The sequence below is a fragment of the Biomphalaria glabrata genome, chromosome 10 (assembly GCF_947242115.1).
Source record: "Biomphalaria glabrata chromosome 10, xgBioGlab47.1, whole genome shotgun sequence".
NCBI classification, from domain to species: Eukaryota; Metazoa; Mollusca; class Gastropoda; family Planorbidae; genus Biomphalaria; species Biomphalaria glabrata.
The window spans coordinates 38,149,566-38,173,427 of record NC_074720.1 but is presented as its reverse complement, the minus strand read 5'-3'; the positions used below and the strand labels follow the sequence as shown (position 1 = coordinate 38,173,427).

General features: G+C 32.8%; 1 protein-coding gene across 2 annotated transcripts; it reads left to right on the top strand.

Moving 5' to 3' along the window:
- The first annotated feature begins 1,776 nt into the window (after positions 1–1,776).
- LOC106074904 (uncharacterized) lies at positions 1,777–23,534 on the top strand. 2 transcript variants are annotated; one of them, XM_056044292.1, is made up of 9 exons: positions 1,777–1,934; positions 6,621–7,332; positions 8,620–8,791; positions 9,250–9,384; positions 9,639–9,831; positions 10,355–10,504; positions 11,883–12,055; positions 16,240–16,389; positions 20,195–23,534. In XM_056044292.1, the coding sequence occupies exons 2-9, from the start codon at positions 6,863–6,865 to the stop codon at positions 20,747–20,749; spliced, it is 1,998 nt and encodes a 665-aa protein (XP_055900267.1). In that variant the 5' UTR covers positions 1,777–1,934; positions 6,621–6,862; the 3' UTR covers positions 20,750–23,534. The 2 variants fall into 2 exon arrangements, with proteins under 2 accessions (XP_055900267.1, XP_055900266.1); XM_056044291.1 differs by having other exon boundaries at positions 8,617–8,791.
- The last annotated feature ends 328 nt before the right edge of the window (positions 23,535–23,862 follow it).

The window sequence follows — 23,862 nt, the reverse complement described above, 5'->3', positions numbered from 1 at the left end:
AGTACTGGTAACTCTAATTTCTTGGTTTGTAATAATAATAAACATGTAGCAATAAAACTATTCAACAAGAAAAACCTGATGAGTGGAAAAAAGTCTTACTGACAAAACTATCAAAGAGTGTAGAAAATGTCACAATGTAAGAAATGGTGAGAATCACCTTTTTTTTTTTAGTAACAATAAAGATTTTCAGCAGAATCATGTTGAAATGTGACCAACACCAAAGGTAGAACTGGCCAGAATCAGAAAAGGAAGATATTGTGCTGACTAAATCATAACAAATAGAAATACAATGTGTCAAATGGCAATCTTCTTTTTATGCAACATTTGTAGGTTTTCAAAAGGCCTTTGATAGGTATTGACAGAGAAACAAAAAAAAAAAAATTGCAGTCAACAAAACCTTTTTGATAGTTTCATAGAGGAATTCCTAGTTCCTTCTAGTACTGGTTTGGGACACAAAAGAAGCTTACACTATTTCAGGGGAAATGAATTTAGTTGACTTTTACACAAAAGCTTGAGGATATAGACATGTTATCTTATAGACTACAAGATATGCAAGAAAATGTCACAGCTTTAAGTGAAACATGAAAAAAGAAAAGTAAGCCTCAAAATAAACCACAGAAAAAGAAAAAAAAATAATTTGACAGAACTGAATTTCCAGACCATAGTCTCATAGATATACCTTTTTAAGTGTAGTCAATGTGCCAATTGGAAAAGATAAAGACGTTAAATTGACCCACTTAAAACCAATCTGCAAATCTAATGTTTCTGAGAAGTAGGGATTAAAATAAGAATCAGTCCTAGATCTACTAGATCTATATAGTATATGATAATTATGGTTTATGGGTCTGAAACATGGAGAACAACAGAAACAAAAAAAAGATTTATAAGTGCCGGTATAGGCTTTCACCAACAGAAGTTTGAAAAATATCTTGAAAATACAGGTGTGATCACATAAAATTTGCAGACAGAGAAGTAGATCTATATAGGTGCATATCATAGATATTGGAGATGGAGTGGTCACACCCTATTATAGACCGGCACTAGATTGGAACCAGAGAAAAAGAACATGGCCCTGAAGTAACCACTTGATGAATCTAAAGGGCAAGAAAAAACTGGGAGTGTGTCAAGTTTTTACTGAGGTCAAAAGTTAGTTGATGAACACCAACGATGGATGGCCACATTAAAAGTACAAATAATATTGCAAGGAAATTCACTTGAGGATTATCCACTTATATTAACCCAAAAAGGACCTCCTGTTAAATTGAAAACAAAATTACACAAAGCTTGGAACATGAGCTGAGAAAAAAGGAAGAATGGGAGGCTTAAAAATAACATGGAAAAATAAAATAAAAAATTGGATGGGTCTCACTCCAGTTAGAAACACTATATAATATAGATCTATTGCAAGATGCCAGGGAATTGACAGAGCCAGTCTGCAAACATATGAAACAGTTGGAAGTATAGACTCTATAAGATAGCGATTTAAGCAACAACTTGCAAGATAATGAGATCTAGATAACAAAATCATTTTTAACAAAATTCTGATAAAATTTGTTTTTATTATTTTCAGTACATTTTCACTTGCAATATAGATTTAGTCTAGATCAACCGATCAATCTAAAATAGTTTCTCGGTGAAACATCATTTTTAATTTAATTTTTTTTCACACTAAATAGATCTAGATTCTAATTCATATCTAAATAAACTTGGCAACAACAAAAACAACAAAGAGTAGCTAAATTGGCAACATAAGCATAAAACTTCAGCTAACTATGCTTATATTCAAATAAGCAACAAAGTAAACCCAGCTTAGCTTTGGATAGAATCAAGTTAACTGTGTTGATGTGGAATTTTTAAGCACAGTGTTCAGTAGTATTATTGATCTGTATTTGTGGCATTTTGAACTTTTATTTTGTTTGTATCGACTGCCTTGAGTAAGGAGTGGATCTAAATTAGATAATCATAAAAGATATAGTTAATATAGATATATAGATCTAGAAGTACTAGACTCTAGACTCCAGTCTAGTTATAAGTCATAATAAGTTTCTTCTAGAGTCTAGATCTACTAGTAATAGTAACTAGTCACTAGTCTTAAGTCTAGTAGTACTAGAGTCAGTAGAGTTATTATTTATATAGTACTAGTCTAGTACTAGTCACGACTAGTGTCTAGTAGACAGTAAGACAGTCTAGTCTACTTAAGTCTACTACTACTACTAGCTAGTAGTATACTACTTACTAGATCTAGTACTGTAACTGTAGTCTGTAGTTAGGTACTTCGATAAAAATTTCAAAATGATCACGATGCAATGGAACCTATATAGTTTGATAGAGCTTGAGAAATGCTTTCCAATGATACCAATTTTATATTGCTGAGTTAATTGTGAGGGAAGTTATCAAATTTTTAGTGGCCAAAAATTATCCTTCTTTAGCCTTTGTAAATAAAAAAAAAATCTGTGACCGAAACAACTGACAGTTGAACTTATATTAACTGTATTACAAAAAGTCTTAAAGATATGGGGTTGAAACTTCACACTCTTTTACATTAACCAGTATTCTGTTAAAATAAATTTAAAAAATAAGACCAAGCAATAAAATCTTTGAAAAAAAGTTAATTAATATATAAAAAAAAAGCCTTCGACAAAAAATAAAAATATATATGTGATTTTGTCATCATATGAGCCCAAAAATCACAAATAAAACAAATCAGAGATCTGTATTGTTTTATTTTGTTTAATTATAATTCTACTGTATTTAAATAGCTATTTATATGCATCAGATTATGATCAGATAGATTATTCTTATAAATTATAAATGAAAATAGCACTGCGCAGAAAATATTTCCTAAAATTTAATGACAGTTTCATAAACTTCATAAAAAAACAGTTTTAACCTTTTTGTAGAGCACTGGCAATTAATCATTTTAAAATGCCTTAATTAAAATGCTTTAAAAATTAGATTGTAAATGAAAAATTTCTTGCTTCGGACAATAAAATAAAAAAGAAACCTTGCGATTTTTTTAGAAGTTATTAAAAGATTTTTTACTTGAATTTTTGTGCAATAATAGCTCATCATTTTAAAAATATAATGTACTCATTTATTAACTATTAATTTACATGTATATTAATAGAAAAAAACAACACACAGAAAAAAAAAATAATTATTAGTTCGCTGAGCTAAAAATATGAAAAAAAAATTGTAATATTTAATATTATTTTTTAAAGTAATTAAACTTTTACTTTAAAATTTGCAGATTACAAAGTCATTATAATAAAGACACATTCCCTCTCCATAATCTAGCATTCAAACACTATAAAAGTTAATCTAAATGAAAAATTCATATGTGTGCTTCTAAAAATAGCTCGTGATAGACAGAAATTGACCATTTCCAGTAAATCACAGTGTTGGTTGTTACTAAAAATAGATTTTAACCATCAACTTTGAAAATTAATATCTAAAGAGTGCGCCAAGCTACAAAGTCCAAACTTAGCACACATATATATATTAATAACATGCTAAATTCAATAGAATTAGTGAGATTGTTGTAACCATAAACACCTTTATTTTATTTAAAAAAGAAAATTTTACCCTTCTTTGTCTTTGTTAATTTTAATATCAAATATCTTTAAAGTGCGCCAAGAGAATTTAATGAAATTTGAAATATACACATTTCATAATATGATAAATTATTGTAGCAAACAGCATTGTTGTAACTTTTATAGGAAAAAAGTTGTAAAAATGTCAACTTTCACATTAACTTTTGTTAAGAAAAATTTAACAGATTGGCTTCAAAAGCAAATAAAAATGATCTCTGATATCTTATGTTTACAAAAAGTAATCATAATTAGCTAAAACTTTGATGGAAATGACCACCCCTAAAAAAAGGTTTAAAATGTGCTGACACACTTTTCAGCCATTTTTTGGGAGAAAAAAAAATGGATCTAGGTCAGTTTATCGAAGTACCTACTGTAGTACTACTTAGACTACTACTGGTAGTGACTAGTAGTGTCAAGATGCAAGGAAACTGCCGACGTAGCTACTTCTCTTGCGGACCACCTTGTATTGTTAACTCTCTTTTTTAAAATTCCAGGCTCCAGCTTCTTTCAGGTTGGCCCATCTCTGTGTCTGAAATTGAGGGCCCGTGGGGATCTTCAAATTCTCCCCCCCCCTCCTCCCCCCACCCTAGCTACGCCACTGCAATAAATGAGATGAACTATGTTGTGGTTTCCAAATCAGGGAGCTCTCCATATAGTTTTCTTTCTATTGCAGTGTTTTGGGGCCAGTGTCTTGTAGGGGCCGCTTGGTAAAGAGAATAGAATCCACATATTGATGAAACTACAAAAAAATCAAACAAAGCATTAGGATTTATTAAAAGAAATTTCTATAAATCAAATAAGAACATAAAACTAAAATGTTATTTAACCTTGGTTAGGCCAATAATAGAATATGCATCCTCCGTTTGGGACCCCTCAACTCAAGAAAACATTAGAAACTGGGACAGACACAAAATAGAGCAGTGAGATTCATAACAAACGAATATTCACATTTGACTAGAGTAACACCTTTAGTAAAATCACTAAATTTAGAAAGCCTTCAGGACAGAAGGCTCAAAAGTAAAGTAGCAATAATACATAAAACACTGAACCATAATCTTCAAATACAAAAACAACATTTAATAAAATACTCTGAAAGACACAAAGATAAAGGCACATTCCTCGTCCCATATGCTAGGACAAATTTGTACAAATACTCCTTCCCTAGTGCTATTAGAGCATGGAATGGGTTGCCTGAGCTAGCCAGGAAAACCAGTGACTTGGCAGAATTTAAGTCATTGGTTAATATGCATGACTAAATGCATGACGCGTAGGACGTAATCATCTTCTTTTTTGAAGTAACGTCTGTATTATATAAGATAAGATAAGATAAGTTTTGAAGGACATGGTCAGCATTCTCTGGTGACACTCGACATGTGCATATTGGCTATTGGTCATAATTTGTTATGTTTTTTTTTCAGCATTTATTTGCATACCATATATCTAGATTAGTGACCTATAGATCCTCCATAATCTATATATATATATTATAAAGTAGAATGTGAGGTGTATGTATGTATGTTACTTATAGACATCAAAACCGCTTGACCACTCATGATAAAACTAGGCAGGGATGTTCCTTGGGTACTAACTTAGACCATAGTGTGTGTATTGTAGCCCTAAAACAATTTTAAGTCCCTCAAAAAAAAATAATTAAAGTTGTCCGACTCTATTACAGCTATAGTATTTTATGGATCTAGGCTATGTTTAACAATGTTGACATGAGAAAAGATAGAAAGGATTTAGACCTAGATCTAATTTTAAGAAATACACTTTGCGCACATAGTTTTTTACTTTGACACATGAAAATACAAAAGAAGATCCATTGATTTCATTATATAATAAAATTAACCTTCAATTTTGTGTTTCAAAAGCATTTTTTACATAAATTAGTTCCTGATATCTGTAACTACAGATTTTCTGGCGAACATTCTTTCATTAGACATTACCAATTGGTTACACATTAACACATCTCTCTACTGAGTCTATTCCTAGGTCTAGGTCTAAAACTCTTATTGAACTCTAAGATGATAAAACTTCTTTTCGCAAAGATAGTTTTGTGCTTTAACACATAAACATACTAATTATTGTCCATTCATTTGATATTTTAATCAATTTAACATTCAAATTTGTTTTTCTAAAGCATTTTTAATACATTCGTTCGCTGTTCGCTAAAGTTGCGTAGCCGTGTTGAGGTAGGCCTATATTCATTCATGAAAAAAGGTCACGCATGCGTAACACAGAATGAACTCTATAAAAGCCAATTTTTAACTCTAGATTAGTGTAGATTTAGATCTATGTCTACCTCAAGATCTACTTTATACTTTAACACATGAACATACAAAATTAAGTCTATTCATCTCAAATTTTAATCAAATATATTTAGGCCTACAAGCAAATGTTTTAATTTGAAAAAATTGATTTAAGCCTATTAGCTATTTTTATTTGATAGCTTCATTCACACTATTTTTACATTGACAGATTCACTTTACTTATTACATTATTATTTCGTTTAATTGTGACTATATCGCCAGTAATGCGCAAATAAAGACCCGCGGGTAACATATGTCTAGTAGTATATATAGTCTAGTAGTACACTATACTCTAGTACTGTGGTAGTACTACTATAGATATATTCAGAGTAATATAGTTAGACTCATTACTTCATACTACTTGATAGTACTTGTGCTTGGGGTGGCTGAGTGGTAAAGCATTTGGCTTCTAAACTGAGGATCTCAGGTTTGAACTTCTGGATTCTTAGGATGCCCCTAAGTCTACCCAACTCTAATGGGTACCTGACATAAAGTAAAGGCTGTTAGTCATTGTGCTGGTCACATGACACCCTTGATAACCATCAGCCATAGAAACAGATGACTTTTACACAAGGGGAATTTTTTTTTACATGTGCTTGTGGAATAGGGATTGTAATTCTATTAATGTATCTAGCTCTAGAGTATTCTAAAAAATAGATTCTGTAAATGTGTTTAAAATTTATTGGTTCATGTTGTGCTTTACATCCAATTCTATTAGAAGCAAAACTTGAGCAACATGGAAACAGACTGAGGCACCAGAGATGATTGAAAATAACAAAGACTGCTCACCTGCGCCTCCTGAGGAGGCCTGATCATCAATCATCAATACATCAAATGATTTAGTATGTATTATGTGTACACTTGACAAAGATCTGGAATTTAGGACCCCTGCGTTACAGAGATTCAAAAGTTTCAAATACTGTTTTCCATTGAAAAGCTTTTAATCTTTAAATTTCGCAAATGCGCAAAAGGATGCTGTTTAAGATTGGTGTCACCCTGGTGTTAGGCATTGGAATTATTCTCTTCTACTTGGTCAATGTCCAAGACATTGAAAAGGGAGAGACTTTGAAACATGACTTGTTTGATGAAACTGAGAATTTACATCGACGTGGCGATGCACATGTAGTTAATATGGATGTGGCCGATCCCGACAAACGAATTAAACAAATTGAATTGACTCAAAGGCCAGTTGTTATTGATGATCAGTTAAAATCAAGGCTGAAAATAAAGCCAGGTCCTAAATCTGAGGACCTGAAACCTAAAGAAATGATAAAGGACCAAACATCAAAACCTAATACTCAGAGTCATGAAGAGGTAAAGCTCAAGAATAAATCATTGAAACTTGAAGAAATTAGAGTAACAAAGACATCCAAAACTAATGCATTTGTTTTTAAAGAAAACCATCTACAGCCAGTGCTTCAAGGTCAAAGGTTAGCATTGTTTTAAAGTTTTTATTAAATATATATATAGTTTTTATCATAATCATCTTAGGTATATCTGAACTGCTTGAGAATTACATGATTGATTCATAAACTACTTGTCACCATTGCTGTCACTTTAAAATTGTAAAGAACACAGATGAAGTACCAGCTGTATTGTTGTTTAAAAGGCTTATACATTTGTCTATATAAATGGAAGGATAAGAAATGTGACAGATGGTTCTCCATTCTCATCTTGCTATCTTCCGCCTGTCACTGTAGGATGATTTATATTTGATATTTGTCATGTCACATCTAAGCGTTATGCATTTATATATCTATATATCGCTCCTAGAATTCTGTTCAATAAAATGTTATGAAGAGCTTACAGACATTTCCAAGGACTAAAAACATCTTTGGAAAGATGCAATAAAAATTGCCCAAACTTCACTTACAACTGGTCTGTTTACTGACTGAATTAGTTTGACATATGTTGGAAGAAATTTACCTTTAGTGAAATCACTAAATTAGAGGCACTTCAGGACAGAAGAATAAAAAGTAAAGTAGCAATAATACATAAAACACTGAACCATAATTTACAAATAGAAAAACAAAACCTAATAAAATACTCAGAAAGACATAAAGATACAGGCACATTTTTTATTCCATAGGCTAGGGCAAATTCGTACAAGTGCTCCTAGTGCCGTTAGATAATGGAATGGGTTGCCTGATTCCGCCAAGAAAACCATCGACTTAGCAGAGTTTAAGTCACTGATTAACATGCATCACTAGATTGACACATTAAATGTCTCTTTTGAAGTAACGTCTGTAATCTATGAGATGAGAAGATAATAAAAAGTTATACAGTTATTTGAAAACTTCTGGTTAGCACTTCTTGATTGATTCCATTGGGTGGCCAAAATTAGCACCTAAATAATTTAGCTCCTTCTGTATGTGCTCTATTTTTCTGTATGTTTACATCTGCAAAGTTTAACTATTTCTCTCCTAATCGACGATGCCAACAATTAAACTAAATTGATTTTGGATTTAAAAACTTTGATTTGTGCTGTGTAAATAGAATATACATTCTCCTATAAGTCGATACCAAATAAAAACATTTTCTGATAACAAACAAAAATGTTAACGAAGTTTAACCCTAACAGGATAGTGAAATACAAAGGAGCAAAATGAATAATACTATAGAAACAAGGAAACTAATTACGGAGAGAAAGAGTTAAGATGTGAGTCACTACTTGTCACTACTACAATTTCAAACTATTCTTGTTTCCTTTCAAGCAGCCATGGAGAGACCAACGGAGCTTTGGTTCACTTATGTGTTGTAGTGTGTGGGGAGAGAGAGGAAGAAACCATGGCAATGCTGAAGTCTGCGGCGTTTGTAACACCATCCACCGTGTCTCTAGCCTTCCACATTGTAGCAGAAAAAAGTGCTCAGAATTTTTTTCAAGATCAGGTGAGGTAACTCTTCCAGGCAAGAGACAATCTTAATGTTTAAAGACATCTTGCTCTTTATTAATAAAAAAAATAAAGTCTTTATATTAATCTAGAATTATAAAACTTAAAAAAAAAAAAATACTTCGCCATCAATATCTTTGCAAACACAAATGAACAATTACTAGATCCTTTCAAGTGATTCACTGCAACGCTAATACTTTCGTCTTTGATGTCAGATTCTACGTGACTTGCAATATGAAATAGGATGTAGAGTAGCTTTTTGTTGAATTGTGTGAAGTAATTAAAAACAAAGATGGTTCGATAGGTTAGTTGCATGTGAGATTTGTTAGTCATACATTTTGATATCTTGGGATTACATTTCTCTAAACTTTTTTACTGACATACAGAATTAGGCCTATGCTTTATCTTTTGTAGAAAAAAAAGAATAAACTTTTATTTCAATATTTTATTCTACAGCTAGAATTGTGGCCTCGGAGGCACAGGCAGAGGTTGTCCTACTTTATTTATAACATATCTTTTCCTGATGACGACACTTCAGATTCATGGAAAAAGCTGTTTAAACCTTGTGCATCCCAGCGGCTTTTCTTACCGGTTAGCAATACACTTTTCATTTTCAGCCTACATTTTCATATTATGTGGAAGTAGTTGAAAACAACATATTGTATTGAGAATTTCCTTTATCGGTTTAAAACTATAAAATTTTGGCTGTACACTGTACATTTTTTTTTATTTATGTAGGCTACTTTGTACTGGCTAGGTCAGACAAGCTCGCAACATGTTTATTGATCCTATTAATATAAAGTTAATAGTATTGGTGGATTTAAATTCATAATGTTAATTTCCAGGAGATACTGCCGTCTGTGGACAGTCTGATCTATGTAGACACAGACACTTTGTTTTTGAGATCCCTGGCTGATCTCTGGTCTCACTTCTATCAAATGAATGAAAGTCAGTTGGCAGGTGTGGTGTCAGAAGCGGAGGATGGAACAGCTGGATGGTACAATAGATTCGCCAACCACCCATTCTATGGACAGTATGGTAGGAGAACATTGTCATTGTTTTATTTTGTATGTTTTTTTTTCTTTTAAGTATTCTAATAACAATCGTCTTGCTTAATTCAGTTTCTTGGGGGTGCGGTGGCTGAGTGGTTAAGCGCTTGGCTTCCGAACCTAGGGTCCAGGGTTCGATTCTTGGTTTTTGAATTTCTGGATTTTAAGGACGCGTCTGAGTCCACCCAACTCTAATGGGTGCCTGACTTAAGTTGGGGAAAGTAAATCATTGTGACACCCTTGTTAACTGTTGGCCAAAGAAACAGATAAACTTAACATCAACTGCCGTATAGATCACAAGCTCTGAAAGGGGAACTTCACTTTTACTTAATTATTTGTACAGTTTATGTTGCACTTAAGATGGCAGGGGCAGGGTTCAAACTGGGATCATCCAGAGCACATACCCATGACCAGACAGCCATCGACTTTGGATAATCTAATTTTCTAATAATTAGAAATTGATGATACAACTTTTTTTTTCCAAAGTTATGTTGATGATGTTCTCTTTTCAGGTGTCAACTCTGGAGTTATGTTAATGAATCTGACGAGAATGAGGAAGACATCTTGGCTGTCAGACATGCAAACATTTTACAACAAATATAAAATGATGATCCCATGGGGTGACCAGGACCTCATTAACATTTACTTTGCTGCACATCCAGGTCAGTGGTAATGAGAGATATGAATAGAATGATAACAATAATCTCTACATAATGTAGGTTTTCTGATAAACTTTGTAATAATTGAATACATAAATTTCTTTGTTTAAAATGGTTATAAACATATAGAAAATTACTGTGTAATTCATTTATAACTTCATGTGGCTGTGGAGCCCTATTTTGGTGAGACACTCCCGCCCACAAATATCGCAGGTTAAGGTGGCTTTTGCTTTGGTGGTAGAGGAGCTGGCCATTTTTCGCATGGCACGCTTTTCTTCCAGAGCTGAGGCCCATGTTTTTTCGCTGTCCATAGCTTTCTTGGTCACTGTCCCTCTCGATCAAGTGCGGTTTCTTCCTATGTCTTCCCAGTGAACAGTATCAATGTTCACTGATTTGAGGTCCTGTTTTATTACATCCATTCTTCTTCTTCTTCGTTCTCATTTTTATGTTGGAGCGTTCAGATGACTAGACCGATACATGAGATGAACTACGCAGTGGTTTCCAGATCATAGAGCTCTCCATATAGTTTTCTTTCTATTGGGGTGTTTTGGGGCTAGTATCTTGTATGGGCCTCATGGTAAAGAGAACAGTTTTGGAGGACATGGTCGGCATTCTCTGGTGACAATCCACATGGGCAGATTTCACTGGTTCCAATTTTGAGCTTCCGGTACATATGTTGTCGCATTCTGTTGTGTCTGGTCCTGAGTCGAAAGATTAGACATTGATCTTGTTGGGATAGCTTATAATAAGCATCATCTTTCTTTTGATTTGGATGAGAGCTTGTCCATTTCTCATTTATTTTATTAATTATTATTACATCCATGAAAAGATATTATATACTGGTAATTGGTACAAACATTATATTTTATAAATATGTCAAAATGGTTTGGTTTAATAAAAATTGTGTGCCATTTACATAAAGTGAATAGCTTTTCTGCAAACTTGATTGCACTTCAAAAATTTGGCTTGGAGTTCGCATAAGAGAAATTGTTTTAAAGAATGTAAAAATTAATTATATATTTTCCCAATACTTCGGCTATATACTTGTACAAAGTAAACACCAATCAGATGAGAGTTATCTATTTTAAAAATAACTGGATCACTTTCATGTTTTTTTTTGTGGTTGAAATATTTTTTTTGGGGGGGTGGGGGGGGGGGTGGGGGATGTTATTTAGGTAATTAATACATAATTTTAAGCATCTGTAAAACAGCAACTGTTAACAAACTTTTAGTCCAAATTTGGGCTAAAATACTAGTCATAGCAAAAGGCTTTGGTCAAAAGATAAACTCAGTTTAATTGTTGAAGTAGCTAGAGGTCTTTTTGAGTTTGTTTTTTTTTTAAACTAAAGCACAGCATTTTCACCACATTGTTTTTCACCAGATGAAGTTTACCTGCTCTCCTGTCCATGGAACTACAGAAATGATCACTGCAAGTACATGAGCAACTGCAAGGCTGCGGAACAGGAAGGTGTGTTTGTTCTCCATGGTTCACGTCGAATGTTCTACCAAAACAAAGAGCCAGTGTTTGCTGCTGTTTTTGAAACTTTAAAAAATGTAAGTGAACTAAAAATAATCCATCAAACTGTAAAACAGAGGTGCCACTTTTCTTGAATGTTTTTGAAAACTATTTTTTATTTTGGATTTGCCTTCTTTATTATAAAAAAAAAGTACTTCTGGGTGTTGATGTAAAATTCAATAATTTTTTTTCTAGATGTAGTTCAGTTTACTCAAGTTTGATTAATTTTTGAACATAATTATTAAAGTCTGTGTGTCTTGTGTGATGAAATTTTCTTAAAGTGAGAGAGATCTACATGTCCCGCAGTGTTCCATATGTTCCACGGTATTTGCTATGCGACGCCTGATAGTAGTCCAATTCGATGGCTTGAGCACCAACTATAATGGGTACCTGACTTAAGTTGGGAAAAGTAAAGGCGGTTGGTCCATGTGCTAGCCCCATGACACCCTGCTCGTTAACCATTGGCCATAGAAACAGATGACCTCAACATCATCTTGTCTCATACATCATGCAAACCATGATTTTTCATTGTAAATCTGTCCCAGACCATGATTTTCTTTATGCAATGCATAACATTGGTTTTAAATTGGAACTTTCAATGCTGAACGATTAGACTCTGTTTATTATGTCAAATATCTGTTATCTTCTGTTTGAAGATGTATTTTCTAATTAGTACAGATTTATTAGACTATTCCTCATAGTTTAATAACAAGTGTAGTTATAAACTAACTTATAATAGTGCCTTCCAAAAGAAATCAATGCCTTTGTAGGCCTAGTTCAAGTTCTTTTCAAAATTTGTTTAGATTGTAAATACCTGTTACCTGTAAATACCTGTTAAATCCTTATTTTTGGCTAAAAAATCGATGGATATCTTGGCAAATGCTTACAAAATTGCTATTCTTTTCTCATGATATCTGATTAAGATGAATGAATATCTCTTAGGGTATAGTTCTCTTGTTAAATTTTTATGTCAAAATCAATGGCATACACTTTCAAGGCATACTGGTCCACTGGTGGAAAGTACTTAAATATTATGTCTGACAATATATAATGGTAGCCAAGTAGATAGCTTCCCAGGAATAAAGAAGACATTGACATCATGGAAACGTAAAGAAAGGAAGAAACTTAAACAATAATGTCATTTCTTATTTATTGATAAGCTCTATAAAAGAATAAATCTGTCAGTGTCAAAGCTGTCTCACTCATTGATTCAACACTTTTCATCACATCACTAGCCTAGCAATACAATAAGAAACCGATTTAGTCAACAGTTCTGGTATTTTAATTGAAATTTTAAATTGGCTTTTAGATTAAATAAAAATTTACAATAAAATAAAGATAATAGTCCACCCATCTAAATTTCATATCTCAGGGCTTCCTAATTTACTAAGGTGAACAAAATGACAAATACATGTGTATATATATGTGTATATATATATATATATATATATATATATATATTAGGGGTGCACCGGATAGTCGCTCCGGCTTCTGCCGAATATCCGGCGTTTTTTACTATCCGGTGCTATTCGGCTCCGGTCGGATATCACTACCGGATAGTAAAAAATACACCTATTTAATATGCATAAAGTGGACCTCATTCCATTAATGTCTGTTGTAGAATGTATTAATTTTTATATTAAAACAAAATAATGTGCTTAAAAATAGAGCCATTATGAATATGCACCAAACATCGTTTATTATAAAGACAAGGCGTGTTAATAACTTAATATAAATAGAAATGAAACTTTACATCATAAATGCGCTTTACATACAGAGCAGCAATGGCTGGCACTTTTTTTTTCAATTTGTCTTGACCTTTGAGTAAGTTAGTTAACATGTTAAAATGCTACATTCCTTGACTACGTCATGCTGACCAGACGTCTGTCTAGCTGTGCGGGTATATCTCCAGAGGTAGAGATGAACAACTCCCACCCCTTTTATTTGTTTAGTCCATCACATTCAAGACATTGAGTTTTTTTTTATAGGTAGGCGACCACAAGTTAAATACGATGCATGTAGGTTTAATGTCAGCGTATTGACACTCTCTAGAGGTCACACCTTTCGAGGGAACTGAGTTTGTTTACTTAGTAGTTAATCTTTATTAGGGGGGCTGGACTACAAGAGCCACACCTCTAAGGTAACTAGGTATATTTCCAGATGAACAACTCCCTCCCCCTTTTATTTGTTTCGTTCATCACAATGAGTTCATTGATTGACAGGTGACCCCAAGTCAGATACGATGGACGTAACCACTCTCTAGAGGTCACACGAGGGAACTATGTTTGTTTACTTAGTAGTTAATCCTAATTGGGGGGGGGGGGGGTTGACTGGACTTCAAGCCAAACATCTACACGGGTATCCGGACAAAGAGTTTGCTTATTTGGAGAAAAATCTTAATCACGTGGTTGGGCTAGAGGCCACACCTTTTCAAGTGTGCTAAGTTACTTGAACATAAATCTCAATTAGTAAGCTGGACTAAAGATCAAACGCATCTAAACAAGTGACCTTTAGCTACACAGAACACAAACCGCGAGATTATATAGCCCAGTAAGCCAGTAACTAATTATTTTGTAGAAGACACGACCAGGGCTATCTTTAAATGGAGAGCTAAACACCCCCTACTCTTTATTTTATTTCTTTGGTCCTTGACACCCAATTTATTGATAGACATTGGCCATTTTTAAGCCAGAATGAAAAAAACACAACGTGCTAACAAAGGATATTACACTGTCAATAAATATTACGGTTAAATAGTTTTTCTAACGTGTTAACTTGAATATTACTCCTGCAGTTAAGTGTCTTGATTTGATAACAATATTCTTAATAATTTGTGACAGTCAATTAACTCCTTGTTATTACTAAATTTTTTTTTTACTTAAGACGCGTACTTAGCCAGTGTGTATCAGGCCAGGACGACTTTTACACACCTGACATCCATAGGCTCACTATCCTTCCCTTTTGTAACAGTTACTGATACCACGAATAAAATAATTAATAAGTATTAATTAAGAAAGATGTTTCTAACTTACGTTCTTTGCATTTAATATTTCTTACGTACGTTCTTTGCACAGTAAAATAAAACAAAGATGTGCATGTTTGCGTGTGTGTATTTTTTTGCCTTGTATTAAAATCTTTAGAAAGAAAGCTAATTTCATTGTTGAATTCTTTTGACTTAATAAATAATGGAAAACCTTACAGTACATTTTAAAATCGCATAAAATAAATTGAATAATAATACCGCAGTTAGATCTAGCAAACAAAGAAACAATATGCTGGAGCATAAAAAAAAACCAACAACAACTTTTGACCTCTAACTAGTGGACGGGTATAATTTATCTATATGCTTGACTGACCATGCCAATGTGTTATCTTTTTTGACTGACACCCAACTCTATTGCGTGCGTATGCTCAAGGAAAAAACAATGCTTGATGGTTAACACAAACAACTATACACATTACACTAGGGCTACATGTGTAGGCTCACTAGGTATATCTGACCAAGTTGATGGTCTGAAATTCATGAACACACACAACCGACCACTATACAAGGCAGATTGTACTTATGAGATTTACATTAGTAACTAGTTAAATATATACTAACATTATTTACATTGACCTTCCTACACACATCCTTTACAGTTGGTGGCATCGTACATACACACAGACACACTCATGCTATACAGATTTTTAGAAATACTGTTAAGTTTGAATAAATCAATCAGTAACAGAGTTTAAAACAATAAGGTATATAAAAGGAAAAAAAAACAACAACCAATATAGGTATGTTATTTAACAGTTTCGTAAAATGTTCAGCAATACAAGATATTTACAAGACACTTAGGTATCCGGCTCCGGCCCCGGCCGAATATCAAATTTTACTATCCGGTCATATCCGGCCCCGGTCGGATATCAAAAAATACTATCCGGTGCACCCCTAATATATATATAGATATAATAGTAAAATATACAAAATACTTTTTTTTTTATGTAATATTATATTTGGATCACTTGCGTTTGTATCTTTAAAAAGTTTTCTATTGTTGTTGTTTTTTTTTAAATCAGTATGAACGTTGTTTTTTTTTAAAAATCAAGTGGTTCAATGAAATGGAAGAAGTAATCTTAGACAACATATTTTTTTAGTGACTGTTGAGTTCTTTAAGTTTTATCTGTTTCTGTGTTTATTTTCTGTAATTTTATGTTTGTGTGTGTTTATATTTAGAATGAACTTGGTAATACTGTAGACAGAGAGTTGGTCACAAAGCTGGAGAGAAAGTTGTCAGAGGCCAAACCTTCGAACTGTGGGAAAGTTTCATACATTTTCTTAACACAGCTGAAAAAAATGTTGCACAAGTCTGAGGATCTTCCTAATGTAAGATGTTAAGACTTAACCTAATTATGTGATATGATTTTAAGGAGGTAACGTTTTATTTTAAAGGTTCTGTAAGCATTCACTGTTCTGGGCAGTTTCAATAATTTTGCAGTGAAACCATTCTTTCTCAACAGTAGAACTCATTGGTGTTAAAGATAAAAGCTTAATTGTTTAATTATTATAGCCGACCCACGGCGTAGCGTATGTAGTGACGGATGAACACTTCGTATAGAGATATATATACAGAGAAGACTAATTGTTCTTCCCCCCCCCCCTTTTTTTTTTCTGAGCCACGCTATCTGTCGCTGTAAAAGTTACATGGTGTGATTCTAGTCCGACTTGCAGAAATAAAAGAGTTATCTTTCCATGACATTTTCATCCAGGGTTAGAAAGTTGGCGTGCGTGCATGGTGTCTCGCATGGTTGGGTGTTGTACTGAAATTATATACACAGATTATTGCTGAATTATAATGTAGATTTAGCAGTTATAATTAACTTTGAACAATGTAAAAGATTTCTATTATTAGAAACAGTTTCATATGTGTGACAAGTGCTCTTGAAGTCTTCACATAGTTATTCAGTTGTATTGAATGTTTTCTTGAAGTGATAATGTCTTCACATAGTTATTCAGTTGTATTGAATGTTTTCTTGAAGCAACTTAAATGACTTATAAATGGGTGAAAACAAATCTTAAAGTTGCATGATTAGCTCAAAATTATGCAAAGTATTTTTTGAAGGTTGATAACTAAAATTTATTATAAGAACCGGTACAGATTTTAAATAAATTTTAGCACTTCAATCTAGAAAGTTAATAGGTATTTTTCAATAAATTTCAGTTATGAGCTTTATCTTTCGAGTACAACTTTATTAGAGGCGCGTTGGCTTAGCGGTAAAACGCTTGACTTTCGATCCGGGTTCGAATCCTGGTGAAGAATCGGATTTTTAATTTTGTGATCTTCGGGTGCCTCTGAGTCCACCTAGCTCTAATGGATACCTGATATTAGTTGGGGAAAAGTAAAGGCGGTTGGTCATTGTGCTGGTCACATGACACCAACCATAGGATCTTGAGTTTGTAACCCAGTTAATATTTCTTTGGATTTTGTGATTTTAAAGATATACTTGAAGCTTACAAGCTCTATGGAGTACCTAACAATTTGTTTGAAAAGTAAAGGTCACACTGTAATCATGAAAATAATCAGGATTATTTTGTTACCACACATTGTTTATTTTCACGGTTTTACTGATTGATCATTAGAATGAACTTTTACTGTCATATATTTTTACAAAACATGAATATTATCCGTGGCAGTGACTCTACAGCCCAGTGATGGCCTGGCATGTTTCTAAACATCTTTCCATTTTCCTTTCTTGGCCCAAAGTTTTGTTGATCTGCTTCTAATTCATCAAGTCATCTTATTCTTGATTTACCTTTGTGTTAATCAAGTTATCTTATTCTTGATTTACCTTTGGGTTAATCAAGTCATCTTATTCTTGATTTACCTTTGTGTTAATCAAGTCATCTTATTCTTGATTTACTTTTGGCTTAATCTGTTAATCAAGCCATCTTATTCTTGATTTACCTTTGGGTTAATCTGTTAATCAAGCCATTTTATTTTTGATTTACCTTTGGGTTAATCAAGTCATCTTATTCTTGATTTACCTTTGGATAAATCTGTTAATCAAGCCATCTTATTCTTGATTTGCCTTTGGGTTAATCAAGTCATCTTATTCTTGATTTACCTTTGGGTTAATCAAGCCATCTTATTCTTGATTTACCTTTGGGTTAATCTGTTAATCAAGCCATTTTATTCTTGATTTACCTTTGGGTTAATCAAGTCATCTTATTCTTGATTTACCTTTGGGTTAATCTGTTAATCAAGCCATCTTATTCTTGATTTACCTTTGGGTTAATCAAGTCATCTTATTCTTGATTTACCTTTGGGTTAATCAAGTCATCTTATTCTTGATTTACCTTTGGGTTAATCAAGTCATCTTATTCTTGATTTACCTTTGGGTTAATCAAGTCATCTTATTTATGGTCTTCCTTTTGGTTCACCCACTTTTTTTTTACCAGATTATTTATTATCTGACATTCTTTCAGACACCTGACCACTGTAATCTGTATTTTATTTCTGTCACTATAAATGAATCTTCATATGATTGGTACCGGTATATCTCCTGATAAGTGTATGTCCTCTATCCAGTCTCATCTTGTCTAGTTCCATATATTTTCCTTTCCTAAGTGTTAAACAGATTCTCTTTTGGTTTGTCAGTTTCTAGTCTCACACGTATGACTACTGGTCGGTGATAGTTTTCTAGATACGTTTTCTTTGCTTTTAGGTGCTATGGATGCTATGATACCTGCATCTATTATTTCCTTTACTTTTGTCATTAAGTCATTTTCTGCCTAGATACTTGAATTTGGTTTCTACCTTTTTTTGAGCTTGTGGTCAGTATTGTTAATATTTTTTTCTTCTTTTTCTTGTCTATATAACATATGTAGTTTTAGTGTCATGCTGCTGATTTGGATGCATCTTCTAGTTTGGGAGTGATATCTTTTTCCATACAGAGCACTTTGTCATCAGCATAAGAGGTTGGCTGTCTATAGTCCTACTTATCTTATCTTATATAATACAGACGTTACTTCAAAAAAAGATGATTATGTCCTACGCGTATCCAGTGATCTAAATTCTGCCAAGTCACTGGTTTTCCTGGCTAGCTCATGTTTTCTCTCCTTAAGGAGTTTGTAATTGTTCCTTTGGTGTTGAATTTGTTATCATTCTATCTGGTGTCTATTTGAAAAGCCCTCATTTAATCCAAGATTTCTGTGAATACTCTCCAAGGACTATGATTTAACATTCTGAGTTAGGGTTATATTTATTAGTCTTGTAAGTTAGTTGGGTATGCATAGTCCTTTAGTGTTTCCTTTGTTTCAGATTTTTTCCTGCTGATGCTTTCATAAGTCCTCTTATAGTCAACATAGAGTTGGTGGCCTGAGACATTTTTCATGACATCTTTCTAGTACGATCCAAATGTGATTCATGGTGCACCTATCAGGGCCAACCTTAGATAATTGGAGGCCCTAGGTGAAGTCAATTTGGTGGCCTGAAATGAAATAGAAAAAAAATAAATAAATAAGCAGTGAAAGAATAAAAGTATGCAAATGATTTAAAACCTAGTGTACTCCAACAATAACATTGGGCAGACGTCTGCTATTTCTTCTCTTTAAAAAGTTTTATAGAGTCTTTTGTGACACCCTCACCAATCAGAGCCCCTAGGCGGCTGCCTACTTTGCCTATGCCTAAGACTGGCCCTGGACCTATTATGTCTGAAACTAGATTGATTGTCCAAAAAGAATTACTCTGAATATTTCTGTAATTAAAAGTATGATCACCTCAGGATTTTATATCCTGACATTTACAAGAGAAACGTGATTGCTGAAATTATTAAATAATTATTTGGAGTCTTACAACTTAACTACAAAAAAAATGGTTTGGTGTTTTAAACTCATCAACTAACAAGTTCTCGATGCATTGACATTGGAAATTGAGTCTATTCAAGAACTAACCAAATTAAGTTCAAGAATTTGTGTGTTAAGTAACAAATTTAATACATAAAAAAAAAATTAATCATTTAATGTCTGAAATAAAAATGGAGAATATTGAATAATTGTTGTATACAACCGCTTTAAGTTATTCATTAAATATAATCTTGCGTTTGATGGAAACTGTTGAGACTTTTTGCCAATGTTTTTTTGCACCTCTAAATGTTTGAAACCATTATCTGAAATAAGATTTCATTTCCAGTTGGCAGATGAGGTAGACAATGAACACTTGGTTAAAGAGATTAAAGCTGATATGATAGACGATCAGAAGAACTCCAGAGAAGACAACAATGACCAACCCAGCCCACTAGAACATAATCAGCCTAGGCCACTAGAACATCAAGTTGATCAGCCCGTACCACAAGAACATCAAGATGACCAGCCCAGACAACAAGAACATCAAGATGGCCAGCCCAGACCACAAGAACATCAAGATGACCTGCCCAACCCCCTTAAACATCAAGATGACCAGTCCAACCCACTCCAACATCAAGATGACCAGTCCAACCCACTCCAACATCAAGATGACCAGTCCAACCCACTCCAACATCAAGATGACCAGCCCGGCGCACTGGAGTATCAAGGTGACAAGGCAAAAAACGTAGGCTTCAATAACCAAGTCAATGCTGCAAAAGAAAGTAAGCACTCTGCCAATTTACGACAAAACATTGACCAAGCCATTTCAAACTATCAAAATGACGCCTATGACTATTATGACAATGTATTGGCCAAGACAGATTTACCTAATAATATATAAGTAGACTAGTTATACACAAAGTTTTGGACCATAACAACTTATTATTATTATACTTAAAGATTGACACATTTTCATGTTTCCATATACAAACTCAATTTCAATATACTTAAATTTATTTATAATTCTCACTGAGACAAATGCAAGTGTCTCATGTTGTCTGTTGAATAATTCTGTATAGTTTTTTATTTTAACAGTTATTTAAAATTAGTGAATTCTATTTTTTATAAGATTGTTCAAGTGTCACTGTTCATTTAAATTGTTCATTTTATTATTTGAAAATGTGGCCCTGAAACAAACCATTATTTGACATTAGTGTGTTATACTTGTAATTTTTTTTTTTTTTGTTCTTGAACAAATGTTCCAAAGTTGTCAGCCATTGATTTGTGATATTCTCTATTCTGTTCATCCTTTTCCTCGAGATCTGATCAGCTAATATATAGATATATATATTTTTACTTACCCCCTCCTGTTGTTGGTGTAGGTGGCACTGCTGAGAAAGCTATAATAACATGTTCTTGAATTTAATAGTAGTATGTGGTGTTAACATTTTAACCTTATTTGATCAAGTTTTGAAGGGAGAAAAGGAAGAGGTTTTGGGTTAGAAATGAATTGAAACCTAATTACCTTTCCTTTTTATTGTATCGCTAGTTACTAGTTTTCAACTCAAAGAATGGTGCAGTTTATTTCATTCTGAATTCAAAGGATGAGATGCATTCTGTTTTCTTCCAAGCCTAATCTTCATTCCATAATACTAATGGTGGTGTACACAATTTGTATATGAGGGATGTTTACATAATGCTGCTAAACCTGTACATATGTAAAAAAAAAATTGTCACTTAACTTTAATAGTTCAATGTCCAGATTTTTTTTTCTCTCTCAACAGTTTTCTTTTTAAAAAAAAAAACAAATGAAGTAATTGTTATTTACATTTCAATTGTATAAAATGCCTTTACTGATCTAGCCGTACATTTTTATTCAAACTGTTTTGGTGTGTGATCCTTTTGTTTTATACATTCTGAACTTCAAAGATATTTTTAGTTGAAATCTCTGGTGTAGATATTATATACAGTTTACTAACATGCTTCAGCATTTGAATAATTATTGACAAGTATTTACATACAGTGTTAACATTTTTAATTAACATTTTGTGACATACAAATAAAATGGAAACATGAAGTTGCTGGAACTAGCAGAGGACATAAACTGAACTATTATAGGACTTGAACTGATTGATTATAGGACATTAATCACTTACAACAATCAGTCATTAAGTTTAATTGTTTTTATAAAATGTCATCCATTAAAAAAAAATGAAAAGAAAAAATCGGCCGATGAGTAAAGTGCTACAACAAGGGTCATGAGTTCATAGGTTATTAGTTCATGATACACGCTGAGCCTTGAATTTTTATTTTATACTTATATCGGGTAACCTTGAGTACACCCATCACAACAGAAATTTTTATTGTCGAAATGGGCCATGCTGGGTAACTATTTCATCACCTATCACATGAATCTCTTGGTCTTGTTTATTAATTTATCATGGTATATGAAAAAGAAAAGCTGCAGAAAAAAAAACCAACACATTTAGGAACTTGGTACTTATTGAAATGTAGTGGAAAATCCCACACAAGAGCAATAAGTTGGGTCACATTAAAATATTGACTAGTTCCATTTCATATTCTGTTATTACCAACATTGGAGACATTTTTCTTCCTTATACATTGCTTTGCTATTAGAAAAAGAGATACAGATGTTTTTAGTACCATATCTAGTGGATTGATAGAAAAAAAAAACTAAAGTTAAATTTAGGCTTTTTCTGTCTTTTTTTATTTTGTGTGCGTTTGTTTGTAGGTTTTACATTCACATCATATTTCTTTAACTTGATACATTTCTATGATTGGTGTGTACATGTTACTTCATTATGACATGGTTTTACTCATGTGAAACATAGTTATTTATATAACCAGAAAATGCTGACTGGGAGTCTAGTAATTTATATAACCAGAAAATGCTGATTGGGACTGTCGTAGCAGTAGAGCTTTGTTTTCATAGTCTATGATTGTCTTAGTCCATATATTTGTGGGTTGCTAAATGCTTGGGATTAAACTTTAATGATGTTGGGTTTTGATTTTGTATTTCAAGTTTTCTGTACAGTGTTATTTAGTATGAAATGTTTAGATTTGAACAATGTCAGCTGATGTAGGAGACAGTACTTTGTAGTGTTGATTGCAAACATTTTTTAAAGTTGTGAAATGCTACAAATTTACTTCCCCGTTTAATAAATATATCATGATACATAAAACTCGGCTGCATAAATCTACAATGAAAAAAATTATTTTAAATGAAACCAGAAATTTTTTATTTTTTTTTTGTGACGTTGAATATGCATAGCACAATTAAATGTGCATAACATAACTGGGGCGTTTCTTTAGGAGACATAATTACCCTAACTGGTACTTAAATATCAATTAGTTATAAATGTTAAAATATATAGGTATATAATGATGTCAATGGATATAATGATATTTTGTCAAAGGATATAAAGATATTTTGTCAAGGGATTTATAATTATATTTTCTTTGTGGTCTTGTGTAATGACTTGTAGTTTCTTAAACTGCTTCTAAGAATAGAATAGTTCTACCAAGACTTGTATCTGTGTATACACTCAATTCAGAAGTCACATAAAACAGAAGCATCTTGTTACATTCTAGGATTTTCATTATATGTGGTACAAAAGTTTCAACCAGTTGTAAGCAATAAAAAAATATTATATCTAGACAAGATTTTTTTATTTAATCCAAACAAGATGACTTGGGGATTTAAAAGAAAATGAAATAGAAATAAACAGAAAAAGTTGATTGTCTGGTATTGATGAGCTGTTACTGTAAATATATTGGATGCACCCTCCTTTTCAACAAGATATTTGAGAATTTCATTATTACATTAATGTACTGTTAAATTTGATGTGAAAACCTTTTTCTGTAATGCATTTCTACTTTATCGTATTTACATTGTTTTTTTTTAAGTTTCTAATTTTTATAAAGTCTTTTTATAACGAGAACATTTTTGTTTCTGTATTCCTGTTTGACGTGTGCACATTTTTTTTATATTTC

Excerpts from the sequence above, each read along its gene's own strand:
- LOC106074904 (XM_056044291.1), top strand. The coding sequence starts at position 6,863 with ATGCGCAAAAGGATGCTGTTTAAGATTGGTGTCACCCTGGTGTTAGGC. Across the intron at positions 7,333-8,616 it reads CCAGTGCTTCAAGGTCAAAG|CAGCCATGGAGAGACCAACG; the intron begins GTTAGCATTGTT and ends TTTCCTTTCAAG. Across the intron at positions 10,505-11,882 it reads TTACTTTGCTGCACATCCAG|ATGAAGTTTACCTGCTCTCC; the intron begins GTCAGTGGTAAT and ends GTTTTTCACCAG.